This window comes from Pipistrellus hanaki (genome assembly GCF_964339955.1).
Source record: "Pipistrellus hanaki genome assembly, chromosome: 19".
NCBI lineage: Eukaryota > Metazoa > Chordata > Mammalia > Chiroptera > Vespertilionidae > Pipistrellus > Pipistrellus hanaki.
In genome coordinates, this window is record NC_140521.1 from 12096265 (window position 1) to 12120634 (window position 24370).

The following is a 24370-nucleotide window of genomic DNA, read 5'->3' on the forward strand; positions in this document are numbered from 1 at the left end:
AGAGAGGGCCCGGGACTTGCTTGCAACCCTAACACAATGCTTTCCACCGAGGGAGCCAGAGTCTGTTATTTGTAACCATGTCACACCATTAGCTCATATTGAGATTTCAATAAATAAAACTCTTTCAATTAAGGCTCTCAGAATACACCTGTTAGAGGGAGATTTGTTTACCAAATTCGTGAATAACACACAGGAGAGGCGGATGATGTAACCGTAATGCCAAATTGTTTTTCTTTCTTAAATGAGATGTGAGCATGACTTTGATGTTGTAAGCCCAAGGTGGCTTAAATGACCTTAACGACATTCTGGGTGTGTACAAATTATCAAATTACTCTCTTGCAAGTTTCCCCCCCACCCCTGAAGTTCTGTACAAGGTCTACCTGTCCACTGCTTCCAGAAGTTACTGACATCTGCTCCCCTACTTTTAAAAAGCATGGTGTTTTTCCAGACTCTTATTTTACAACTAGAGGCCCAGTGCACAAAGTCTGTGCACTTGTGGGGGGAGGGTGTCCCTCAGCCCAGCCTGCACCTTCTCCTATCTGGGACCCCTCCAGGGATGTCCTCTTACATCTATCTCAGGTGTCAATTCTTTCTCCATCAAGTGTATTCTCCCTCAGACATGAAAGCATTGTAGAGGAGACGATGGCAAAAGAGGAGTCTAGCAGTTGTCTGTACCTGATTCATGTGCTCATTTCTCCAGGAGGAGTACTGTCCCCTTTCCTGGAGCTTAAAAATCTCCCTTTTTTGGTTTCTCATGGCTCTCTTTTTCCCTTTTCTGCGAGCATGGCTCATTCTGGGACTTTAGGTGGCCTGGTGCCTTTCCTTCAAGCCCCTTCTCTCCTCTCTCTATCCTGTGCCAGGTGCCCGGCTCCGGTCCTTCCCATGTGTCGTTTTTTTTTTTTTTTTTTTTTTTTTAAATATGTTTTATTGATTTTTTACAGAGAGGAAGGGAGAGAGATAGAGAGCTAGAAAAGTCGATGAGAGAGAAACATTGACCAGCTGCCTCTTGCACACCCCCTACTGGGGATGTGCCCGCAACCAAGGTACATGCCCTTGACCGGAATCGAACCTGGGACTCTTCAGTCCGCAGACCGACGCTCTACAGCTGAGCCAAACCGGTTTTGGCCCCATGTGTCTTTTTGCTACCTGAGTGCCTGGGAGAGCTGTCTGCCTGGCCACGCTGGCTGCTTTAGATGCTGTCCCCTTGCCCTCTTCATTGGGGTGGTTTGTACTGTGCTGACAGAGTCTTGGTTCGGTAGCTCCCATCTCTCTGTGGTCACCTTTCCTTTCAATTGCCCCTCTTTTTCTATCTTTCCTTTCTGAGGATTTCAGCGATAGTCCTAACACCTAGGCCAGGGTGTTTGACCTGGCCCAGTGCCCTGTGTTGATGACAATTCCTGAGGTGAGTCACGGTTTTCCTTCAAGGCTGCCCTCCTTCCCTCCTGCATCCCTGCATCCTCTCAATGAACATGTACTGAATGCCTATTATGCGCTTGTCTGAGTCTGCACGCAGTGTGGGCCTCTTTGGCAACGTGCCTGGCGCTTATCGGGTGTTCGATAAATATTTGTTGGAAAAGTAAAAATTAGTTAGACTTGAGCCTCGAGTGGCAGAGCTCCCCATTGATTTTCCCAGCGCTCTGTGTGATCGAGCTGGACGATAAGGCAATTCAAAATGTCAGGATTCTGCTTGGAGCAGGACGAGCTTTCCGGCCAACATCTGGAGGGCCGGGCCTCCCTCAGAGGCTGCACTGAGTCCCGTGCCAGCTCATACTTGGCACCAGGAGAGAGCTTTCCTGTCCCATATGCCATGCAGACAGAGTGGTCACCTCAGTTTCTCTTTTTCTTTGCATCCTCACTGAGATTCCCACCCCCATACATCCTGATGCCCAGTCTGCTGACAGCCCTCTACCCCTCACACTCACCCACTCCTACCACACCTGTGCCTCCTATCGCATCCCTGGCATCAAGCCCAGGGGACAATTATTAACACGTGGGGGTATTGGACTTGAATGCCACCTTAGTTTATTAGTATGCACTGTTTGCGGGCAATAAATCATGGGTTCTTTCCGTATTGCTCCGCCCTCTTCCCCGTATTTTTTTTTTGAAGGGTTACCACGTACTTCCTCTTCCATGAGCATTCTTCCTATGACATACATGTTGTCCTCTCAGATGTGTAGGTTCCTCCTCCTCCCCTTCAAACTTAAGTTAAAACTACTGGTCACTTGGTTTTCTCCATGCCTTCGTATGGAACCTCTGCAACCAGCCAGATTCTTTCTCTTCCCTGTCCCTGCAGCTCTTACATCCTACAGGAAAGGCCCCTGGCCACCCCCTACCTGCTTCTCCCGTCCCAATGTGATATGTACAGTCATTGGCCCTGAAGCTCCCGACTTCCGGTTCTGTGCACAGTGCATTCCGCCACTGGACGCATCAGGAGACATAGGGGTTTCTGAAAGCTTGGCCCCTTTTCTGATCGGTGCTGAGTAAGCAGCAGGGGGTTCACCAGAGGTGGGGGGCACAACTGCAGGGAGAGAATGGCTCTCTCAAACAAAACTGAACTTCCCCAATCGCAGTTGAAGAGTGCAAACTCTCAGGCAAGCTGCTCTTGACAACACAGACCCCAGATTCACCTGGAACAGAAGACCCATCTATCACTACCTGCGTATCTCCTTGAAAACACTCTCTTTGTGGCCCCCTGTCCATGCCCCACAGGCCACATCTGCTTTGGGACCATGGGGGAGGAAGAGGAAGAGGAGAGGGGAATAGATAGAAAGGAGATCATGCATCCCATTTATTTATTTCTTTTCGCACATCCATCAGCTAATCTGTTTAACATTCATATTAAAGTTGTAATCACCTCTGCACACATTAAAATACGAACTAGCACGAGTAATAGGCCTTAAGAACAGCATTACAATAGCTATTAACACCTAACAGCTACCTTATCAACTTACAACATCCCTATAAAATAATAACTGCATCCGGGATTGAGCTGGAGGAGGCTCATTCTCCCCGAGCACTGAAGCCTGACAGAGCTGGGGAGGCTGGGGGTCTGGCTGGCTCAGAGGCAGCCGGGAACTGGGAAGCACACCAATGCCTGAGCCTCGGTTTGGCTCCAGCAGCCACTGGAGAGAGAAGATCTGGGGCCCCTTTCTCAAGCTCCCTGAGACTCAGTTTCCTCACTTGCAAAACGAAAACAAGGATCTTTTGCTCGAGGTGCTTTTATGGAGAATGAACTGAGATCACGGGAAAGCACCTGGGATATGTCGTTGGTGCCTAAGACATGTTGATGCCTTTTAAAGACAGCCGAAAGCTGGGGGGCGGGGGCCCAGAGCTGCACAACCAGTTCTAAACAGTCCGTGTCTCCTCTGCACATGTGTTTCACTGACTTATGAAACATTTGTTGAGTGCTCCCACTCGATCAGATGGTATTAAAGATGCTGGAACAAGAGATTCTCTCTGTATGGGGCTTGCCATGGAGCTGGTAAGACATCGTATACACAGCAAGCTGAACAGGAGTGAATACGTGATAGGATAGAATAAATACACCCTGTCCAGGGAGGACAAAGAAACGGAAAGTGACTTCATGAAAGATGGGACATTTGACCAAGCCTTGAAATATAAATAATGAGGAAAGAATATTTAGGCTGAGGAAATAACATCAGCACAGACCTGAAGGCATGATGCATCCAGGAAATAAAATATCCTATATAATAAAAGGCCAATATGCAAATTGATTGAATGGTGGAATGACCGGTCACTATGACATGCACTGACCACCAGGGGGTAGACACTCAACACAGGGGGAGTGTCCCTCAGCCAGACCATAGGGGGAGTGCTGCTCAGCTAGAAGCCAGGCTCACAGCTGGTGAGCTCAGAGGCGGTGGTGGGAGCTAAAGATATCCGACTGGGGAGTGGGCCCAAGCTGTCAGTCGGACACCCCCTGAGAGCTCCTGGAGAGGGTGCAGGGTAGATTGAGGAACCCCCGAGTGCATGAATCTCATGCGCCGGGCCTCTAATATATATATTTGGTTTGGAGAGCAAGGAGGAAAGGAGAGAAGATGATACGAAAAAGACAGTTGATGCCAGATTTCAGAGGTCTTTAAGTGCGGGATGATGGTGTCTACCTTAGCCAGACAGAAGCACTTGCACTCTGTTTTCTAGGCAAAGGGTAGCCATGGACTTGGCTGAGATGGGGAGAGTCAATCTGACCTGTATTCCTGGAAGATACAAGGACCTGAATCATGGTGATGATAAAGGACGACTTTGGGGGAAAGTGAGGAACTTAATAGGATGCTCTAATGGTTTGGGAGAAAAACGATAAGAATAAGTAGAGCGATAGAACTACAGAGGCAGTGCAGATCCGATCTGTCCTGACAAGAAAGCCGATTGGATATGGGAGAGGGGAAAGAGGCTGGCGCTGACTCAGGTTTCCGAGCAGGCACTGGGAATGTGAGAGTACCTTTCCACAACAGGAAATGAAACAATTTGGTCTTCAGATTGTTGACTAAGAGGCAATGATGGGGTACACACGAGAGCCTCAGGGAATAGGATGCACAAGGATAAAATGATGTGGGGATCATTGAGAAATGTTCATGCCTACTACTTCAGGTATATTTAGAGCTCTATATAATGAGCTACCATTAACCCAATTTAAATGGCTACCACGTGCTATTCCTATGTGATGAACCTACACATTTTGATACCGAGTTATCTATATTTGGAACTGGTGAGCTGTTACCCAGGTCTCTACACAAAGGGCGGGAAGATGACCAGTTGGACCCCAGTGGGACTTTCTTATGTTTACAAGCCATCCTATCTTATTGATTTATTTGTTTAAAATATATTTTTATTGATTTGAGAGAGGAAGGGAGAGGGAGAGAGAGAGAGAGAGAAACATCAATGATGCGAATGAATCATTGATCGGCTGCCTCCTGCACAGCCCCTACTGGGGATCGAGTGTGAAACCAGAGCATGTGCCCTTGACCAGAATCGAACCCGGGACCCTTCAGTCTGCAGGTCAATGCTCTATCCACTGAGCCAAATAGGCTAGGACCATCCTTTCTTATTTATTCTCAGAGCGTAGTCCAGGGCCAGGGCAGACTGCTGATGTGAATGCTGACAGTGACCAGTATTTCTGATAGAAAATTCTCAATTTCCTATCAGAGCCCTGAGAAGGGCTGGGGCCCTTTGGGCCCACTGGACTCACATTTGACTATCTGCCACTGTGCCACAGGGAAATCTCCAGGAGGTGTCGCAGGGCTGTGGGACTCATGAAGAAGGTAGTCAGCACCTTCCTTGACCACTGGGAAGCACCACCCACACCTCGGCCCCTTGGTTGAAATGTGACTCTGCCCCCTGCCACCCACTCAATGAGGGGAAGGTGACTGGGCTTTTTCCCATGTGGGACACAGCTTGTCCTTGTGACATTGCTGAAGCTGAGTGTCTGGGTGTCCGAGGAGACCACAAGCCACACACGCGTGGGAGACTGTTTTCAATGCACCCCTCAGGGGAGTAGGCTCCAGGCCTGGAGCTGTGGGGGAGGTCCCTATCTCTACCACAGAGGGCTCCCAGCTTCCTGGCCCCGGGAGTGCCCAGTGGTGCCCGGCAGTGCCAATGCTCCAGGAGATGTGTGACCTTCTGCACCACACACGCCTTCTCCAGGGGAATCGGCCAGGGATGGCAGCCATTAACCGCCTCATTAATATACAAATCTATGCAAGTCATTTCCATTTGAATTCTATGCATATTATCAGATAGGACAAAATGCAAATATATACAAATCCATCCATATGGAGAAACAAATAGGGGAGCTCTGCATAATGGGGTTGTAATCACGCCGGGGCTTGTCTCTGCTTTAATTCCCCAGAGCCCCCTGGGGACAGTTTAGCAGCCACATAACCTTCCTGATACAGCCGCTTCCAGGATGGAACATCTGATTTTAGAAACCTATTGAGAGATGCTGGCATTGTCCACTGATTGTCTCTCTCATCCGGGCTTCCAAGGCAGAGAGTCAGTGGATTTCCTGAGTGAGTGTGAGGTGGGGGCAGAATCAGACGCCCCTCTGGGGGCCTCATACATTGCCACTTCTGGAGGCCGGGGAGGAGCTGGAACATGTTACATCACTCCGGCCCTCACTGTGCCCCCAGCAGCCACGCCCTCTATAGAGTCTTGTTGCATCTGGTGGTAGGGTGGGCAGAGGGGGCTCAGCTTCCTCATTTTAAAAAATATATTCTTATTAATCTCAGAGAGGAAGGGAGAAGAGAGAGACAGAAATGTTAATGAGAGAGAATCACTGATCAGCTGCCACCTGCGCATCCCACATTGGAGATGGAGCCCGCAACCCAGGCATGTGCCCTGACCGGGAATCGAACTGAGACCTCCTGGTGCGTAGGTTGAAACTCAACCACTGCTCTACCCTAAAGAGGATTACATAAAGCCTTTAAAGTACAGCACTGGAATCTCAAAGCCCAAATGGTCCAGAAGGGGGCCCAACACTGACCTCATAGACCCTCTCCTGTGCTCTGGCACATGGCAGGACACACAAACTCATCCTTGAGCCTGCAACCCTCCTTCACTCCCAGGTGCTATTTATACTCACTCTCTAGTGCCTCCTTCCCAGCTAGATCCTCAGTCAGAGGCCAGAAACTCAACCAGGCTCTGAGGCAAGGAGAGAAAATCAAAAGTGCAGGCAGTGAACGTCTTACCCTGCAGCAAATCACCCTGAACAAAGCGCGGGGCCCATTTGTCCTTTGTTTTCTACAACTGTTGTTTTCTCTGTTTCATTTCAATTACACCCAGGGCTGGAGGAGGCTGGGCAGCAGGGTGTTTTAAAGGAGAGTTCCCACACTCCATGCTAATGAAGCCCAAACAAATCGCTACCAAGAGTCATTTCCAGAGGTTTCACTACAGGCGCCAATGGAATGGATGTCCCTTTGATTTCTCCCTCACGGGATCCAGCGACGGTTGCATCTAGTAGAAGCTCCATTGATTAGTGTCAGCATAACGGATACCCAGTGATAGTAAACCGTTATAATAACCATCCCATACTCAGCACCTTTTACTGGACAGCCCTCAAGCCCTTTATAAACAGAAAAGGGAGGAAGCTCGTTCTCTCTGATTTGCAGATAGGGACACTGAGGCACAGGTTCTCACACATGGAGGGAGACAGCAATGCTTACATTGCACAGTGCAGCAGGGGAGGGGCCACCAGCTCCCTTCTGTCTCTGGTCCCTGTAACATGTTTCAGTCAGAATAATGAGCCCCCAAGATGGTCCTTGAGTATGCTGCCTTCGAAGACAAAAGGACTCAGCAGGTTAATGAAGTTAAAAGGCCCCGAGATGCAAGATGATGCGGAGTTATGGACGGGGGGGGGAGGGGGGGATGGGAGAGGGGGACTGATGCCCTCACAGGAACTCTTAGGAGGGACAGGCAGACGGAGGCTCCGTTTCAGAAGCAGTAGAGGTGATGGCAGAGCAAGAGGCTGGAGCGATACCAGGAGGACTCACAAACCAAGGCGAGCAGGTGGCCTGCCTCTCTGGGGCCCAGAGAGCAAGGATGCAGATTATGCCCTAGAGCCCCCAAAAGAAGCAGCCTGCTACACCTTGGCTTCAGTCCAGGGAAGCTCATTTTAGACTACTGGCCCCCAGGACTGTCCTGGAAAACATCTGTGTTATGCGAAGCCACTAAACTTGGTGAGGATGTGTGCACCAGCCAGAGGAAGCTAATACGGTGCCCAGATGGCCTTTCTCAACGGAGGTTTCTCTTCTGCACCGGGGAACCTGGGAAAGAATAGGAATAACTATGTTTTCCCTCCTCCCAAGGACAGCACCTAACTAGCATCACTTTGGATGCACAGGGACCGATTCAATTCATTAACACAATGGAAGCTTTTGGGGGGCATATGTGTGGGCTTTTTTCTGATGAATTCTGCTAGGAAGGCTGCTAGGAAGGTTTCCTGCAGAAACTGTGGAGCATCTGGCCTTGAGAAGAGACCGAGGATGCTAAGCAAGTCTACCATGACCTTGGGCACCAGGCACCAGCGCCACACATCTGGCACCACTGAAATGGATGGCTGCAGACACTTCCCCTCTGCCTGACACCCTCCTAAGGATTCAGAACACTCCTCAGCAGTAAAGCATTGTGAGGCAGCTGGGAGAGGGAGTCTGAGTCCCTTCTGAATATAAGGGCCAAGCCCAGAACCATGCCACAGGCAGGGGACAGAGCACGTGGCCTCCTGGCCTCTCTCATGCCTGTGTCACAGGCCTGGAGGGTGCTCTGGACTCCCAGCAAATTCCAGACTGACATTTCATGGCAAATGCACAGTAAGAAGATCAAGGCCAACAAAACCATGAAGGACTGTCTGGGAGGAGCTTCCAGGTCGCTGTGAGGCACTATGAAGTCCTCAGGATAATGGAGCTACTATGTTCTCTTGATTAGGCCCCACTGGCAAGAGAGAGCCCCAGTCCAGAGGAGTTTCACCACAGCCTCTGCATAGAGACCCTTGTTCCTTAGTTGGAACCAGTTGTTGAAACTTTTCCAGAAGCCTTGCCATGCTCCCCTCACAAGCTGCTATCCTACCGCATCTTGCTCTCTGTGATGCCCCCTCTAAGTTCATCTCCTTGTGGGCAGAAAGCCAGCAGGAGACATGGAGGAGGGGGAGGAGAAGAGCCACTGAACTTGAACTTGGAACACCTGGGTTTTCATCTTAACTTTCACACTTTCTCCCTGGGACCTCAGGAAGGCCATTTAACATAACCTGGTCTCATTTCCCTAATTCTTTCAAGTGAGGATGAGAGTTATCATTATAGAGGTGCAAGGAAAGACCCTGGAAAACAACAAAGTACTACACAGATGCAAGGAGGGATTACATTAGTCTCACCTTCCCCCAGGAGTACATGGTGCCCACAGGCACTCGGTTGCAGAAGCAGAGCATGCTCTCTGACCACACACTTTCATGGGTTAGTTAGAGCAGAGCCACCAAATCACCGACATGGTACCACCTTTCCTGGATAAGACACACTGGTTGGGGGTCGAACCAACCTTGCCTTCCAGAAGCTCATGATCTAGAAGGGGAGGTAGGGAGAAGGGAGGAAAAGTCACTTCAATAGACTGTGACAAGCACCACAAGGGTTGCCACAGGCGGGAAGAGAGGGAAAGGACACCGAGATCTGCTTGTGAGGAGGGCAGTGAGGGCAACTTCTCCCAGGACGCAAAGTGCGCTGGTCCTTAGGGTAGAAGTTGGCCTGACCCATGTGGTGGGGAGGGAGATCCTTCCACAGGGGAAGGAAGTTAGGTGAAAAGGTGGGAGGCCGGGAGCAGAGTTCACTCAGAGGCCAGCAGCTCTGTTGGGCTGTAGCAAAGGGTGTGTGTGAGTGTGGGGAGGGGTAAGGCCTGACCTCGACCCTGAGGGTCTTTGTCCTGCAGATGTTGGGACACATGACCCTCTAATGCCAGAGACTCCTGCCTGGATCGGGCACATCTCGCTACCCTCTTGGCTAAGAGACTGAAATACTTCACTGATGGATGGAAACTTCAAAACCTTCTTGTTTGGAAGGAGTGTGCCTTCTAACCTCCATCTGGATCAGGGAGGGTTAAAGCTGTTCTGACCTCTCCAGTCTTATCTCTGGAGACAAAAATGTCTCCCTCTCTCATCTTAGCTCCTTCAATCTCTCTGTCTGTCCCTCTGTCTCTCCAGGTAGCCTGACAGCCACACACACCCGTGCCTCCCTCCCCCTTCCTCTCTGCTGTCACCATGCTGTCACTCAGACATCTGGGAGTGAGCACCTTGCCTGCACAGCAGCCCTTGGGGGTTAGGGCGCCTTTAAATCTGGCGCTGGCTCCGCCTCCCTCTCTCTCCCTCCTCTGTATGCATTCGGTTTCCCATTGGTGGACTGGGTTGAAGAAAGAGGCCCAGAGGCCTACTGAGGAGAAAAATCTTTTTTTATGAATTGGAAAAAAAAAAAAAATGACAGTAAGCAGCCAGTAGATTCCAGTTCACAATGAAGTGAACGTCAATATCTGTGCTTGGGTTGACCTTGGAGATTTTTTACAACCAGAACAAGAATTCTTGGGGTGCATTATTCTATACATCCTGACTCACTTCTCTGTGCAAAGCAGAAGAGCCATCAGTGTGGGCTACTGTCATCTCTGGTAGGCAGCTGACTACATTAAACATTCTAAAGTGCCGATGGGAGGGAATCGTGGACTCTCTTAGCCACAGTATTCCCTGTGAGTGAGTGGCCCACAGCTTTCCTGGGGAGACAGGCTGAAAGACACATGGGAAGGAATGACTGGGAGCTCCTCCTAGCTGTATGTTCTTGACCTTGTCACCTTTGGTTTCCTAGGCTTATGACCCTAGGGGTTCCTGAGTTCATTGTCAGTTTGAGTCGCTCTAGGACAATATGACATGAAACTCTAGGGGCAGCTCTCATGAGCCACCCTAACTCCTCTGGTTAAATTGCTCTTGGGCCCCTAGTTCATATAAACAGTGCAGTTACCCTTGAACCACATAGGCTAGAGCTGTGGGAGTCCACTTATCCGTGGATTATTTTTCAATAAATTCCTGTACTGGGATCTGCAGTTGGGAGACCATGGATGCAGAGAGCTGATGTATGTATGTTCTGGGCCATTTTATAAAGGGGACTGGAGAATCCATGGATTTGGAGGTCCTGGAGCCAATCTCCTGTGGACACCTAGGATGAGCTAGGTTACACTCTGATTTTTGACCTTGTGTGTGGAGGGATGCCCCTAACCCCCACATTGTCCAAACGTCAACTATTCAAGTGGAAATGAGGCCTTGGTGGGATGTGGAGGGGTGAAGGGCGATTCTCTTGCCAGTAAAGGCACGCCCCAAATGCTGTCTTCTTTCTCTGGACAAGTCTCCATTAAGGAGTTATTTTTTTTTAGGCACCTCCATATTTTCTGAGAGGGAAATTGTGACCCCCATGCACTGCTGCCCAGAGGATATTCAAATACTCTGAATGCTATGCCATAAAGGGAGCAACATGCCTTGGTGTGAAGGATGTTCCGATTTGCAATAGAAAATACCTCCCCCCCCCCCCCCCCCAGTTTATATAGTCGCAACAGCCCTCCAGAAGGATATAAACATTCGGGCCCTGGCTATGTAAATGTTTAAGGCAGATAGCGTAACATAAGAAAACTAGGACAACTGAACTTGGAAAACACGGCAGTCTGTATGTTTTTATATTCTCCTGGGCAAGAGTTCAACAGAGTGAAGCTTAGAAAATAAATATCCGTTGACACTGAGAGAAGAATATAGATGCCCCGTTATCATCAGCAAAGCAGGGGAGGCAAGGAATAGATGTTTCTGGAAGGTTTTTCTTGACTGTGCTCAACTCAGCATCGCCTATTAAGTATGCATGCTGTCGGTGAATGCCGTTGCCCTGGTTCGATGAGAACCCAAAGCCAGGCTCATGCCCAGAGAAACGGCATCGGGTGGATTTGTAGCCCCGGCAACGGAGGACGCCACGCCACTGACGAGGACGCGTGGTCCATGAAGGGGCTGCAGCTGCAAAATGAAAGGAAGGAGCGTCATGCCTTCCATGCGCTGATCTGCCTGCCTTTCACTCTCCCTCTGCATCCCTCCAATTCCATCAAAAGGAGCTTTGAACGCTTCAAAGAACTTTTACGTTTTGCTAGTTTATTGTAAGTGTCCCTCTTAAAGCAAGATTGTGATTTAAGCAGGGCCCAGGTAGGTGTGGCTGTCTTCGGAAATGATCGCTGACGCCAGCGAAGCCAGAGCAGCTGGAGCCCAGGCGAGGCGCCTCTGACCGGCGTCCCGACGCCTCCCTGCTCCAAGCGTCCTTTTATTTCTCCCTAACGACCGTTATTAATCATGCCAGAGCCCGGTGGTCTCCGTCATAGTTCCTATTCTGGGCTTGACAAAAGCGGGGTTTGATGTCCGGGATTGCCTCCCCGTGTCCAGCAGCTTTGTTCTCACGGCGGGCAGCTCACACCAGGCTAACCTCTACCCAAGCCCCGTGGGTTCCACTTGTTTTTTCAATCCGGGAAATGTAGGTGGGAAGGGGTTCTCCTTAGGAAACCAGCATTTGGCTTTGGAGATGTTAGGCTATGCTGGGGCTGGGGTATGGGAGGAACAGAGCAGCCATTAGCCAGTATCGGCTTCTCATTCATACTTTTGTGTTAGAAGAAATGGTGTTTACATTTTTTTTATTTTTAAGTTTTGTTTATTTTGAGCAGCTTTTCTTCCCAGGCCCTACAAGTCATGAAGGAGGAAGACTATAGGCTAGGAGAGGGGGTTTCTGTGGCCTTTTGAAAGACCAAAAGTCCTATGCCCAGAATCCTCTTGGAGGGATGGGCAGCCAGGGATATGGCGTCTGCATAGGAGTGTTGGAGTGGTGGTTCTGTCCCTTACCTGTGCTGTGACCTTCAGACAAGACATGACATCGGAGCCTCAATAGTTCTCATCTGCAAATGGCTAGGAGAGGCCTGCTTTATGTATCGGGTTGCTATGGGGATTAACCACTGGGCTACCCGCAGAGCTCATCAGAGCACTTGGCCGTGGGCCCCGGTCCCCCTTCACCATGATTGGTTCCAGGTCAGCCATCACAAGGCACAGTAGTAGAGAGAGGACCATAGCGAGGCCATTGTAGGTTTTGGTCCTTCTCTAGTCTCACGTCTTCCTCCCTTCCCTGTCAACTTTCTTTAAAAAAAGAAAGAGAGAGTCAAAGAGAGGGAGAGAGAGATGGAAACAGCAACGATGAGAGAGAATCATGGATGGGCTGCCTCCTGCATGCCCCACACTTGGGATGGAGCCCACAACCTGGGCATGTGCCCTAAAAATCTAACCGGTACCTCCTGGGCTAGGGCTGCTGCTGCGGCCTCAGGATCCGGGCCACCTTGCCTGCAAGACGCACTTCCAAACACACAGCCACGGCTCATAAAGACAAGTTCCTGGTGCCTGTCCCTGTCCAGAGGTGAAATCAGAAGCACTTCTTCAGCCCGCCCAGGGGGTTGGGGAGAATGAGGAGACGTGTTAGCATCAGTTGGTTTTGCTTTTTCAGCATGAGAGAGGAGCAGCCAGAAATGTTGGCTCCCGAATCCTAAAAGGGGAGAACACCTTGCCTGGGGGGTAGTGGGCCCAGGCCTAGGAGTGGGTTTGCTGGGGGGAAAGGGGGCGCTCGAGGATGCAGGCAGGGCCCTCCTGGGGAAGACACCCACTCATCACCCACAGGAGAGCATCACACAGGGGACTGCCTCGCCCCAGGGAACCCGTTCTGCTAACTGAGGTTTCTCTCACTCTCTTTGTAGCTCTCCCAGCCCCTTCAGTATTTCTAATCATGCCTACCTACCCCAAAGACACCCTGAACACTCTGCCCTCACCCCCATCAGAAAGAGGAGAAAGGAACCCAGTCTCCCAGGGAAGCCGCTGCCATTCGAAAGGAATGCACCCCCTTTCCTTGTCCCCTGCCTCATGCTCAGGTGCCCCAGCCGGGCTGTCTCAGGCAGAGAAGGGCCCAGGCACCCACCAGGGAGCCCAGCTCCCTTTCTGGGCCTCTAGCTTGGCAGCTCACTTCTGGGCTTTGCAAGCGCTGCTGCTGCCACCATCAGGCAGATGTAGGAATTGCATCTTCCCCTGGCTTCATCTCTGAAAACCTCCTGCTCGCTCCTGCCTGATGTGGTCCCCAGAGAAAAAACTAGGTGCTCCCTCTCTGTCATCCCGATGGTGCAGGGTCCTGGAGTCCACCTCCCTGATGCCACGGGACTCCCTGTGAATGTGGGGTGGACCCAGCCTCCTTAAGCGAGGGCCTCAGGACACGGAGAACAAAGCCAACTGGAGATCAAATGACAGTGTTCCTGTCATTGTCACCAGGGCAGCGAGGCAGGGGAGGCTGGGAGCTGCCTCCTGTGCGATCCTTTGCGTGAGTCTCCAGGAGCGAGCTCTACCTTTTCTGCCTCCTGAATGCCGGCACGATGGGTGTCACTCGCAACCTGTCATCGCTCCCAGCATTGCCAAGGGTGACAGGTGGACTGTCACACGGCACCCGAGCCGAGCCACCTGTGACATTTGCAGGTGACTGACGGGAATCGGAGCTGACAGGCATTCAAGAGCAGGAGGCTGGGACTGTTTCTCGCGGAACCCGAGGAGTGGGTGGCTCGCCGGAGGATGTTGCTCTTGGCAGCGTTCCTGGCCACTCAATGGCCACCCAAGGCCTTTCTCAGAGCCAAGCAGCTCCCTATGGGGCAAAGCCACACCTCTCTCCTCCTTGGTTTCTTTCCCCTGCCCTCCTGCGGGGGCCCTCGGAGCATGTGCCTGCGGTGATGTCAGAGGAGCCCCTTTTTCTTTCATTATTCCTTATGTTTCATTCCATCGCCTCAATATTTATTCACAGCCTCCTGTGTGCTGAATTGTGTGCTAGGCACCAGGGGGCACAAAAGAAATGGATATTTCATCAGCCAATTAAGAGAAGAAAAGTCCCTGCCTTTGCTTTTTTTTTTTTCTCTCGTTTTTTCAGAACAACCACAAAAGAAGCTGCCAGAGCCACGTCTGTCTCCTTTTTGCTATTCTGCCCGAAAGGCTGGCCTGTCATTTCCCCAGGCAGGAGCGGGGGTGGGGGGTTGGGGGGGTGGACATGTGGCCTCCAGCTAAAGCTGAAACAGGGAAGATGCAGGAACCCATCCAAAAGGGGTCTGGGATCAAGAGGGGACAGAGCTACAGTGCGGGGTCACTGTTCAAAGGTCAGCTCCCCAATTACATCCGGGACCCCTAACCCCCTCCTCCCTGCCTACATAGGGAGGATCCCCACAGGTCACAGGCACACAGCTTAGGGTCTGCTCATGCATGGCTCACTGTTGATGAGTTGGAGCAGCTGGATCTCCCATATCTGGAGGCACACAGAGCAAGCCAGATGGGACTGACTCTGGCCAGGTAACATCACCTTCCCGAGGGTGTGGCCTGATGATTGCCTCTGCTGGTTGCTGTCACGGTGATGTCAATTCTCATGAATTCTGAAAGTCACCTGCAGCCCGTGAAGCTTCATACATTGCTAATTATCATCATGGCAAGAACATACTAGCACCACTGCTGCCAGCAACAAGCAAAGGCAGGTGCCTGGCACTCGCAAGAGAATGTGCTGGGCAGAGACCTATAATGACATGTCACTGACTTTCTAGGCATTTACTACCAGAACCAAGCAGGGACCGTCTTGGAAATGTCCCTGGGTATTTCCTGCAGAACAGTGGAGCATTTTGCTTCACTATGGAGCTGTCCTTCCGGGGAAATGGAAGCAGGCCCAAGGGTGGGACCCATGGGTAGGTCATTTGATGTCCTTTACTCTAGAATGAAAAGTTAATGGTGCTGGAGACCTATACACACATCCAGCCTCTGGGAGAAGAACCACTGAGCCTGGAGCCTTGTTTTCCCCAAAGCCAGTGAAGCTTCGCTGCCTCTTGAGAACAAAAAACTCACCAGCAAAGCGTCCCTAGGCATCTCTGGCTTGTCTCATCCAAGTCCTGGTCTCTTGTTTCTGGTTTACCAGCATCTTCAATGCCAGGCTGCATCCCCCTCTGGCTAGTCATCCCCAGAAACAGGCAAATCTCATTTCTCAGCGATTCCATTTGCCTAAGAGTCCAGAGTGGACTCAGCCACGCCTGCTTCCGTGGGCAGCGTGGTCTCTTCCACAATTACCCAACACCGTCCTCTAATGTCCGCCTGCCTACCGCCCTCTCTGCCTTCCCCTGGAATGCAGCACGGCCGGCTTCCCCACTTACTCTACTGCTCACCATTCCATCCTTTTCCTGGAAGATGAGCTGGAGAGAGCAGCGAGTATATTTCCATTCTAGTCTAGCTGTGAAACTCAGGGAATACCAGGAAGAATAAATGACACGTTGAACCTGCTTTTTTGGGTGCCATGGAACTCATGGAATAGAGATCACTAGAACCATAAGTAGGCTACTCATAATGTTTCTATAGAGCAGGCTTAATTCTGACACTCCATCCTCAAGACGTTTAGCATGGCACCCACCACCATCCACAAGCTGGCCCTTCCCTTGCCAAGCTTTCTGTCACCTCCTCTTCAACACACTGGCATTCCAGCCACCATGGGACCCATTGCTTCTGAGCATGCCACCTTCTCTCCTGCCTTCTTGTGGATGTATGTAAATGTGTGCGTGTGTGAGTGTGTGTGTGTGTGTGTGTGTGTGTGTGTGTGTATCAGTGTATGTGTGAGTGTGTGGAGTAGGGTGACCGACAGGGTAAGGGCCAGCCTGAAACACTGCGCATGCTCCATGGGGAAGCCTCCAAGACATCTTCCCAAACCGAGTCACCTCCTCTGTGCGGCTTCCCCGATGCCCTCGCCCGTTCCAGCTGCTCTCAGAAGAACACTCGGACCGTTCTGAGCCCATCACTGTAACCACACGTGACAATGTCTGTTCCCTCACCAGACTGAGCCCCCCTGGCACAGAAATGTGACCCCTGCCATCTCTGCATCAGAGCCCCTGGCACCATGCCCACTGCATACACATAGGCCCTCAATGCATGCTGGCCAGCAGGCCCAGGGCTGAGATTGACGTCATCAAATGCCACTGGGTCACAAAGGAAGGGGTGAGAGAGGTGCCCTCTAAGACACAGGGTCCTGGAAAGCCCTGGGGGAAAAGGCGGATGGGAAAAAGGACAGTCCATGGCTGCTGCTGCAACACTGGGGCCCATGTCACGTTTCCATCTTCTGGGCCTGAGTGAGAGAAAGACCGTGAACTTGTAACAGCCTTGCAATGAGCACAGGTCACGTGGGCCGCCGTCTAGATCATTCAACCTGAGGTGCACATACTCTTCCAATACGTCACACGCTTGCCATTGCAGTGTTAGCTTCAATGCCCACAAAACCGCCTTGGGCAAACCTCCTCCACTGTTCCCACGAGGGAAATGCCAGGGGGAAGGTTAGCATGAGTGCTCCCCTCCCACGGAGCAAAAGGGCTGATTCGTTCTAGGTTCTGGACACCACTACACGGCAGCAACAGGGATGTGTGGGTGAGCGTGCATGTGGGTGAGAGTATGTAAATGTGTGTGTGCATGTGATTTTGTCAGTGTGTGTGTGTGCCTGTGTGTGTGTGTGAGCTTGCATGTGGGTGAGTGTATGTGTAAGTGTGTGGATGTATGTAAATGTGTGCGTGTGTGAGTGTGTGTGTGTGTGTGTGTGTGTGTGTATCAGTGTATGTGTGAGTGTGTGGAGTAGGGTGACCGATGGAAGGAGGCGTGGCGTAGCCATGACACGGCTCCCAGGCTACCAGAAAAGCCTGGAGATGGCGTGTGGGCAGGTGTCCCCACTTGGTCACATTCTTGCCTTTATTTCCAGGAAGGAGCTGGGGGAGTGCCCGCCTCCCAGCTTCCATGCCCAGCCAGGGCTGCCACAGGACGCCTCTGCATGGAGCAGGAATCACGTATGTTGGCCACTATTTCCATGGCTCAACGTGATGCCCAGGTGCCTAGGGAAGCTGGCATTCACTGGATCCTCACAGTCGGGATGACCGTGGGCTGGGAGCCTTGTCATGGCTACGCCACTGGGCTGGCGGAAGACATTGTTTCCAAGCCACGGATGCTACGTATACTGCAGTGATATAAGGGAACACTTCTCCAAGATTGACATTTACGGACTTCCGAGGAAGTTGTGCAGCCAGAATACTCATTTTCACCGTTTGGAGGAGAGGGAATGGAGAACATTTTAACCTTTGATCCCGAGCTCCTTCGGTGGGTCAGAAGCAGAAGGCAGTAAACATTCCTATTAAATGTGGTGGAGATGGGTCCTCTACAGTGTGGGTCCTGGGAGAGCGAGAGCAGGGTAGGCTCCCCTGTCTCCCCCCCTCCACCACACACACACACACACACACACACACTCTCCTAATCCCCAAACTCTGGCAGGAACCAGGACTAAGGCCTCTGCATGAACGTGCCCGAAGTGCTCTAATGACCTATAGGGACCAACCTTCCCATCTGATGGGCACTCCTACCCAGGTGGGTCCCAGCTTTCCCCTGGGAGAAGAAATGGAGCAATGACACATGGAGCAGCAGCCTCCCTGCACTGTCTGAAATCCAAGCTAACATCCACTCTATTTGGAACACAGGGCGCAGTTACAACAATCTGGGTGCTGGGCACAGGCTGGCCCTGCGTATTGATCCCTTGTGGATGGCAGTGACTGGCTATGAAACCTGAGGGAAGAGACCCCCAGAACAGCTGCCCCAGCAGGCCCCTGCTCTGTGAACGCTGGGTGTCCACTGCTCTTGAGGGAAGGCTGGCCCCAATCCCTCTGCTGCAAGAACCCCCAGTAAAGTCAGGGTCCTTGTGGAGGTGATTCCAGCAGCTCCCCATCAGCACTGCACGACTGAATTAGAGAAGCCCCGGGCCCAGGAGGAGGGAATTAAGTGCCTCCCTGCTTTGGGATTGAACCTGATTAAAATGCCTGCGCTGGCTTTTTATCCAAAAGTCACCCCAGCATATGACAAGGAGAAGGACTGCGGCTGAAAACTGACGCCCAGAACCATGGGACTGGCCCCCCTCCACGGAGACCCTAAAATGAATGATCTTGGCCCTCATCCCCACTCCTTTATCACGGGCAATTTTCTTTCCCTCCTTCATGTTGTTTCCAAAACAGTTTATCTTTTTATCTCCTTGGAAGAAAAGTGCTCTGCGAATCAAAGGTATCATTAGTATTGTTGTTATTTTGCTATTGAAATCTCTTGAATTCACTCCAGACTAGTCATGTGCTTTTCGGGGTCCTCAGTATAACGCCTCCTAAGTCACCCCCTCTGGGCTGAACAAAAACAGAAAAATTGCATCTTCAGGCCTAATCCCTTATGCCACCCCATCTCCTGCTGGCCCCGGCTCCTGTCAACACAGGGCACCAAGCCCAACAGCTCCCTGGTCCTGTGCCCAGCACACCCCGCCCAGCAGACCCTCCTCTGAGGCCAGCAGGGGGGCCCGGCAGTGTCCCCAGGGCAGTGTGAAGGTGCTGATCCCTCTGTAATTGGTCTGCTGGCAACTGAGCACTCCCCATTGGGCAGCAGACACTGTGAGCACCTCCATACCCACCAGGCAGGTCCCAGTGTCCTTCATCCAGCGCATTTGTGAAAGAAGGGGTCCCACACCCCTGGCAGCTGGGCACTGCCTTCTGGGAGGGGTTCTTTCTTCTCTAGGTAAGTCGCCACACCACTTAGGGTGCTGGGTGTGAGCATCACACTGACTCCTCGCCTCTTCTTTTATTTTATGGCATTTCCTGGTAAGGATCCATGTTTCCAAAGTCCCTGCTCATTTCCAACACCCTTTTCTCAGTGCAACCCCCCTGGGACTCCCTCTGTTCTTCGGGCTGACTCTGAGGAGCTCACGCTACCTTCTCGACTCCCCTTCCCATGCTTCTCATCATCCCCTTAGCTCCCTCCTACCCGCCCCCTCCCCCCTTCCACCCTCTGCCCCGGCTAATTCCCTGCACTCACTCTCTATTTTCCCTCTTGTCTGCTCTATGCTCTTTTATTCCCTGGGTTAGTGGTCAGCAAACTCATTAGTCCACAGAGCCAAATATCAACAGTACAACCATTGAAATTTCTTTTGAGAGCCACTTTTTTTTTTTTTTTTAACTTAAACTCCTTCTAACGTCATCTCTTCAACATAGACTGGCCCAGGCCGTGGTATTTTGTGGAAGAGCCACACTCAAAGGGCCACAGAGCTGCCTGTGGCTCTCGAGCCACAGTTTGCCGTCCACTGCCCTGGGCGATTCAGGCCCCCAGGAGCCTCTCCCCTTCACAAGGACATCTGACAGCCCATGTGGGGGATTCCTGTCAGCATGTCCCCAAAATATGTGGCTTCCATGCTTCCCAACACACATACGATTCCCCAGAGGAATCTTCAACTCAGGGATGTCACTGACACGGAAATGCAACTTGTCACTTTCACCCCAACCAAGCCCAGAGTGGTAGGTACAGGGCAACCCCACACAAGGTGTGGGTTCACCAGATCTAGAACTTTTAAACCCCCCAAGTTTTAGGCAGGACAGGACCCTGGGGGATCCTAGAGTCCGATGCCAGAAAGTGGGGAGACACCAAGTCAAGGCACCGAGCCTGTGCCTTCGCCCTCTCCCCAAACTCTCAGGACCGACCGCGAGCCGTGGGCAGCAGGGAGCCAGTCCATTACTCCTCCGCAGCTACTTAATGGGGGTGGCAGGCTGGATGCGATGGTCTCGGAGATGGAGGAGGAGGGCACGGGTGGAAATGGTTGTGGGCAAACTGAAATGGTAAAGGGAGGGGGGAAAATAGAGCCAGTTCTAAGTTTATGGATGACAAGAGAATCGATTCCTTTTCACCCCGGGGCAGAACATGCCTCTTCTCCGCGGGAGGCAAATTGTGCTGTGACATTATCCCTCTCTCTGTACAAGGCGGGCGGCCCTGACAGCCGAGGGAGGAGGCATCCCCGGCCGGAGGAAACCCACACAGCGCTCTGGCTGGCAGCCCTCCATCTCCTCCTGGGGAGTCGGGCCCGGCCGGGTGCGTGGGCAGGGCGAGGTGGAGGGATGCCACCTGCTCTTTCTCTGCCACCTCAGGAGAGATAAATAAATACACACTCTATCTCTATCTCTGTGAAAAGCCCAAACCTTGAAAGACGGAGAGCACTGCATAGCACGGAAGGGAATTACACCTTAATGCCTTAATTTCACTGTCTAAAGGGTGAGGAGCAGCAGGGGAGGTGAATATGTATTTGACATGCTTGGCAAGAAAAAAAAATGATGGAAATGGGCCTTAAGGGTTGACCTAGAGGGATCCCCTGTTCCGGTCATCGGAACTCTGTCTGGCCACCCCTCTGGAGGAGACCTGAGGCGACCCGGCGCAGGAGGTGTGGGCATGGGTTCCAGAAACTCCGAGAAGGCACGCAGGTTCCACCAGGAGAGGTGCTGGGCGGCAGATGGCTGTAGCCCTGGGTGTCAGCGCTGGCCCTAAATAGAACCCCGGACATTTGTTTTCTCCGAGTGGAGGGCCATCCCCGGGTCTCTCCACATTGCCTTGGAAAGCATCCGAGGAGGAAGAGCATCGGGAAGGTGGGGTTCTGGGGGGTGACAGCCGGAGCCATCTAGAGCGAGCTGGCGGGCTGGTCTCCTCCTGACCCCTGGAGAGAGGGTAACCTCTAGCCAATAATGAGAAAGGCATGGCACTAGGTAGGGGCTGGCGCCGTAAATGAGGGTCACATAGGTCCCTCTGGGGCATTCGCAAGACTCATCACAACGTCCACATGAAAACAAATGTCCTCAGAGCAAGTCAAAAGGTGCTCGATTGCAATGAAGTCCATAAAGCATCTTCCCACTTGACCTTTGCGTCCTCTAGGCAGACGCTGTCTATTTGAGGGACCTGGGACCGACAGTGCCCCGTGGTGTGGGCTACTCGGACCGGCTGGGTGCACTTTGGTCTCATCATCCTTCACGAGACCCGTTTCGGAGTCCCTGCCTCCACCATTGGACGGGGTACCCTGTCCGAGCACTCAGGAGTAACAAGGAACCCATGGACCATCGCCTGATGCTGTCTGTGGTTTCCTCCTAGTGCCCTCCGGGCTAGGGGTAGAGGAAACAGCCCCTTTAACCTCAGGCAGGTAAATATTTAAAGATTCAGAGGAGGCTGTCGAGAAATAACTCCTGCACCGAGGCAGGAATAAGCAAAGTGGAAGATGCACCCGATGACTCAGACGATCGGAGAGGCACTTAGACACCTCCAGACTCCGCGCGCCAATCTGGACAAGAATTGTTTTGGTGTGCCGCCAAGAGAAACAAACCGCAAAACACAGCGCGCCCTGGTCCCATGCACCGTGTGCAAGGGGGAGGGGGGTATGGCTGGATCCTCCTTTGGGGGATCCCGCATGCAACTTCCTGAGTGCACGGGGGAGAGGCACGGCGGAAGGACAGCGAGCCGCTGTATGTATGCCTGTGTAGACGCGTGCCCATCAGCAAGTGCACACACACATCCGAGAAGGAGGGCCGTCTCGCCAATGGTAACACAACCAGGCTGTTTATACCAGGGCTCGGAGGTACTTATTCATTCAGCCTCAAAACTCTGGGGAAGGCAATTTATCTTCCTGCTGCTGGAGGAGCCCTGGTGAGGGGCACACAGCCCCAGTGTGTGTGTGTGTGTGTGTGTGTGTGTGTGTGTGCGCACGCACACATTATTATTACACGCAGGCATGGAGAAGCGCCCCTCGGGTTTAATCAGGATGGTCATTAGCAACGTCTGATGAGGGGGAATCTGCAGGGACCACAGGACCAGGGAGGAGGTGAGGAAAAAGGCTGGGATTCGGCTCCCACTGGCTTCTCCCAGACCAGGGATGGCAGGGAGAGGTGCTGTTCGCTTGCAAAGCCAGCCCCCCAGAGCAGTGCTCTCTGCTTCCCCAAAAAACTTTTACCCTTCATTGCACCAACAGATGGACCTGCTCAGCTGTGGATTTTTTTTTTTTTCTGAGCGAGTCCCGTCCCTCTAAGAAGCACGCTGGCTGGCACCAAAGCTGCCTGCCTCGGATGGCAGAGCGGCCCTGGCATTCTGAAACAGGAAGGAGCCCACGGACTCGTGTCCCCTTTGAACTCAGTTCCACAGGTGACTCCATGTCCTGGGCTAAGTTGGGGCACTCTCCCGGACTCCCCTCCCACCCTCCCGCCCTACCCAAGCCCCATGCCGCCCAGTGGCAGAGAGCCTGGAGGTGGCAAAGTTCTTTCCTGAATGTCCACCCAGCTCCTCCGCTCCTGCTAAGGCTGCAGAAACGAAACAATCAGCAGCACCGCGAGCGAAATCCCATTTTATAACCCGAATGAATCTAGTGCCGTGCGGAACTCAGAATCCAATCTGGCTCGGGGAACGCGATTGCATTCGGTGAAAACTCTTCTTCGCCTGCGTTTCCCACCCCCCACGCCCTGCACATTATAACCCACGGTGCATTCGGTAATCGCAGCCCCGTTTGCAAACGCGCGACGCACACCACACACTCGCTTTTGGCATACACTCCCCGCAAGTCAGACCTCTTTTTTTGAGCTAAAAATCCACCGCAACAAAGCTCTCCTCCCCATCGCTCCCTCTCCAGCCAGGGTCTGGAGGAGGGGGGTGGTGCCCCCAGAAGTTCAGGGCTGCTGGTCCAAAGACACCGCCTCATTAACATACCGGGGCATAACGGACTCATTTGCATTGGAGAGTTGGGAGCTTGATGTTGACAACTGAGAGCAAAAAGTCGCCCCCCCCATCCCCTCCTCCCCCAAACCCCCATACCCCTTCATTCCAAAGGAAAACACAGTAGCATTTTGTTGCAATTTTTTTTTTCAAAGCAAAGGACAGTAGCATTTTGTTGCAATCTTCCAAAAGCAAAAAGGAGCAAAGCCAGTTGTGCATGGAGAGCGACCTGGCCAGAGAGGCGCATCCATCAGCCGAGTTTCCCAAGCCTCCCACCTCTCGCCCTCTGCCTCCCGCGTCCCCCGCGCCCCCACCCCGGCAGCTCCCCGCCACTTGCCCCGCAACTCCGGCGACCAGGGTCCTACCTTGGCCGAAGAGGAAGGAGCAGACCAGGAGCAGGTGGAGCTGAGATGGTTTCATTCCTCGGGCGCGGCGCGGGCGAGCCGGCGGGCAACTTGGGGGCTCACGGCGGTGAGTTTCTCCTCCGCGCGCGGCTCGCGGGGCTCAGCCTGCGCCGGGGAAGGGGGGTCCTCGCCAGGTCGTCCACCGGCCGGCCGTCCGTCGATCCGGCGATCCCCGGGGGCCTCCGGTCTCCGCAGCCGATCGGTATACGGAGTGGCCTGTGTCTAGCCGCCTCGAGAAGAAGCCGGGGTCTTCAGCAGCGTCCCCTCTCGGAGCAGATCCATCTCCTCCGCTGCCGGCCGCCTCCCGGGCGCGCAGCCTCCTCCGGCTCCTCCCACCGCCAGCCAGCGAGCGAGCGAGCGAGCGGGGGACCAGTGACAGAAGGGCTCCTTTCACTGGAGCTGGGGAGGGGCGAGGGAGGGGACACGGGCCATAATTAAAGAGGAAACACTTGGAAAAGGAGATCTATCTATGCAAAAACGGAGCAGGGGTGTGTGTGGTGTGTGTGTGTGTGTGTGTGTGCTCTGCTCTTTCTTTCTTTCTTTCTTTCTTTCTTTTTTCCCCCTTCCCCTACCTAGGAGGAAATTCAGCTTTTTCACCCTTAATGACCAAAAGGCATCTTGAGCAGCGAGTGGAGCTGTGGCTTTTTTTTTTTTTTTTTTTTTTTTTGTCCACACGCTATCGTGTTGTTTAATGGGCGAGAAGTTAAGAATGACGGTAGGCACGTGCACGCATGGGTATATGCATGCCTTCCCTTTGCTCAAAGCCTGCAAACCAGGCTGAAAGGGGGTAGGGGGTGGGGGGCAGGAGGCA

The 24370-nt window shown here is 52.5% G+C and overlaps 1 protein-coding gene across 4 annotated transcripts in view; it reads right to left on the bottom strand.

The window, feature by feature from the left end:
* Nucleotides 1-23939, bottom strand: part of KIRREL3 (kirre like nephrin family adhesion molecule 3) — a 442298-nt gene extending 418359 nt beyond the window's left edge. Inside the window, exon 1 of one of the 4 annotated variants that reach the window (XM_084867577.1) lies at nt 23521-23936. In XM_084867577.1, the coding sequence (XP_084723703.1) occupies nt 23521-23575 (55 nt within the window). In that variant the 5' untranslated portion in view covers nt 23576-23936. Of the gene's footprint in view, nt 1-23520 lie in introns of all 4 variants that reach the window. The other 3 variants (XM_084867578.1, XM_084867579.1, XM_084867580.1) reach the window with 3 other exon arrangements.
* Between the last annotated feature and the right edge of the window lie 431 nt (nt 23940-24370).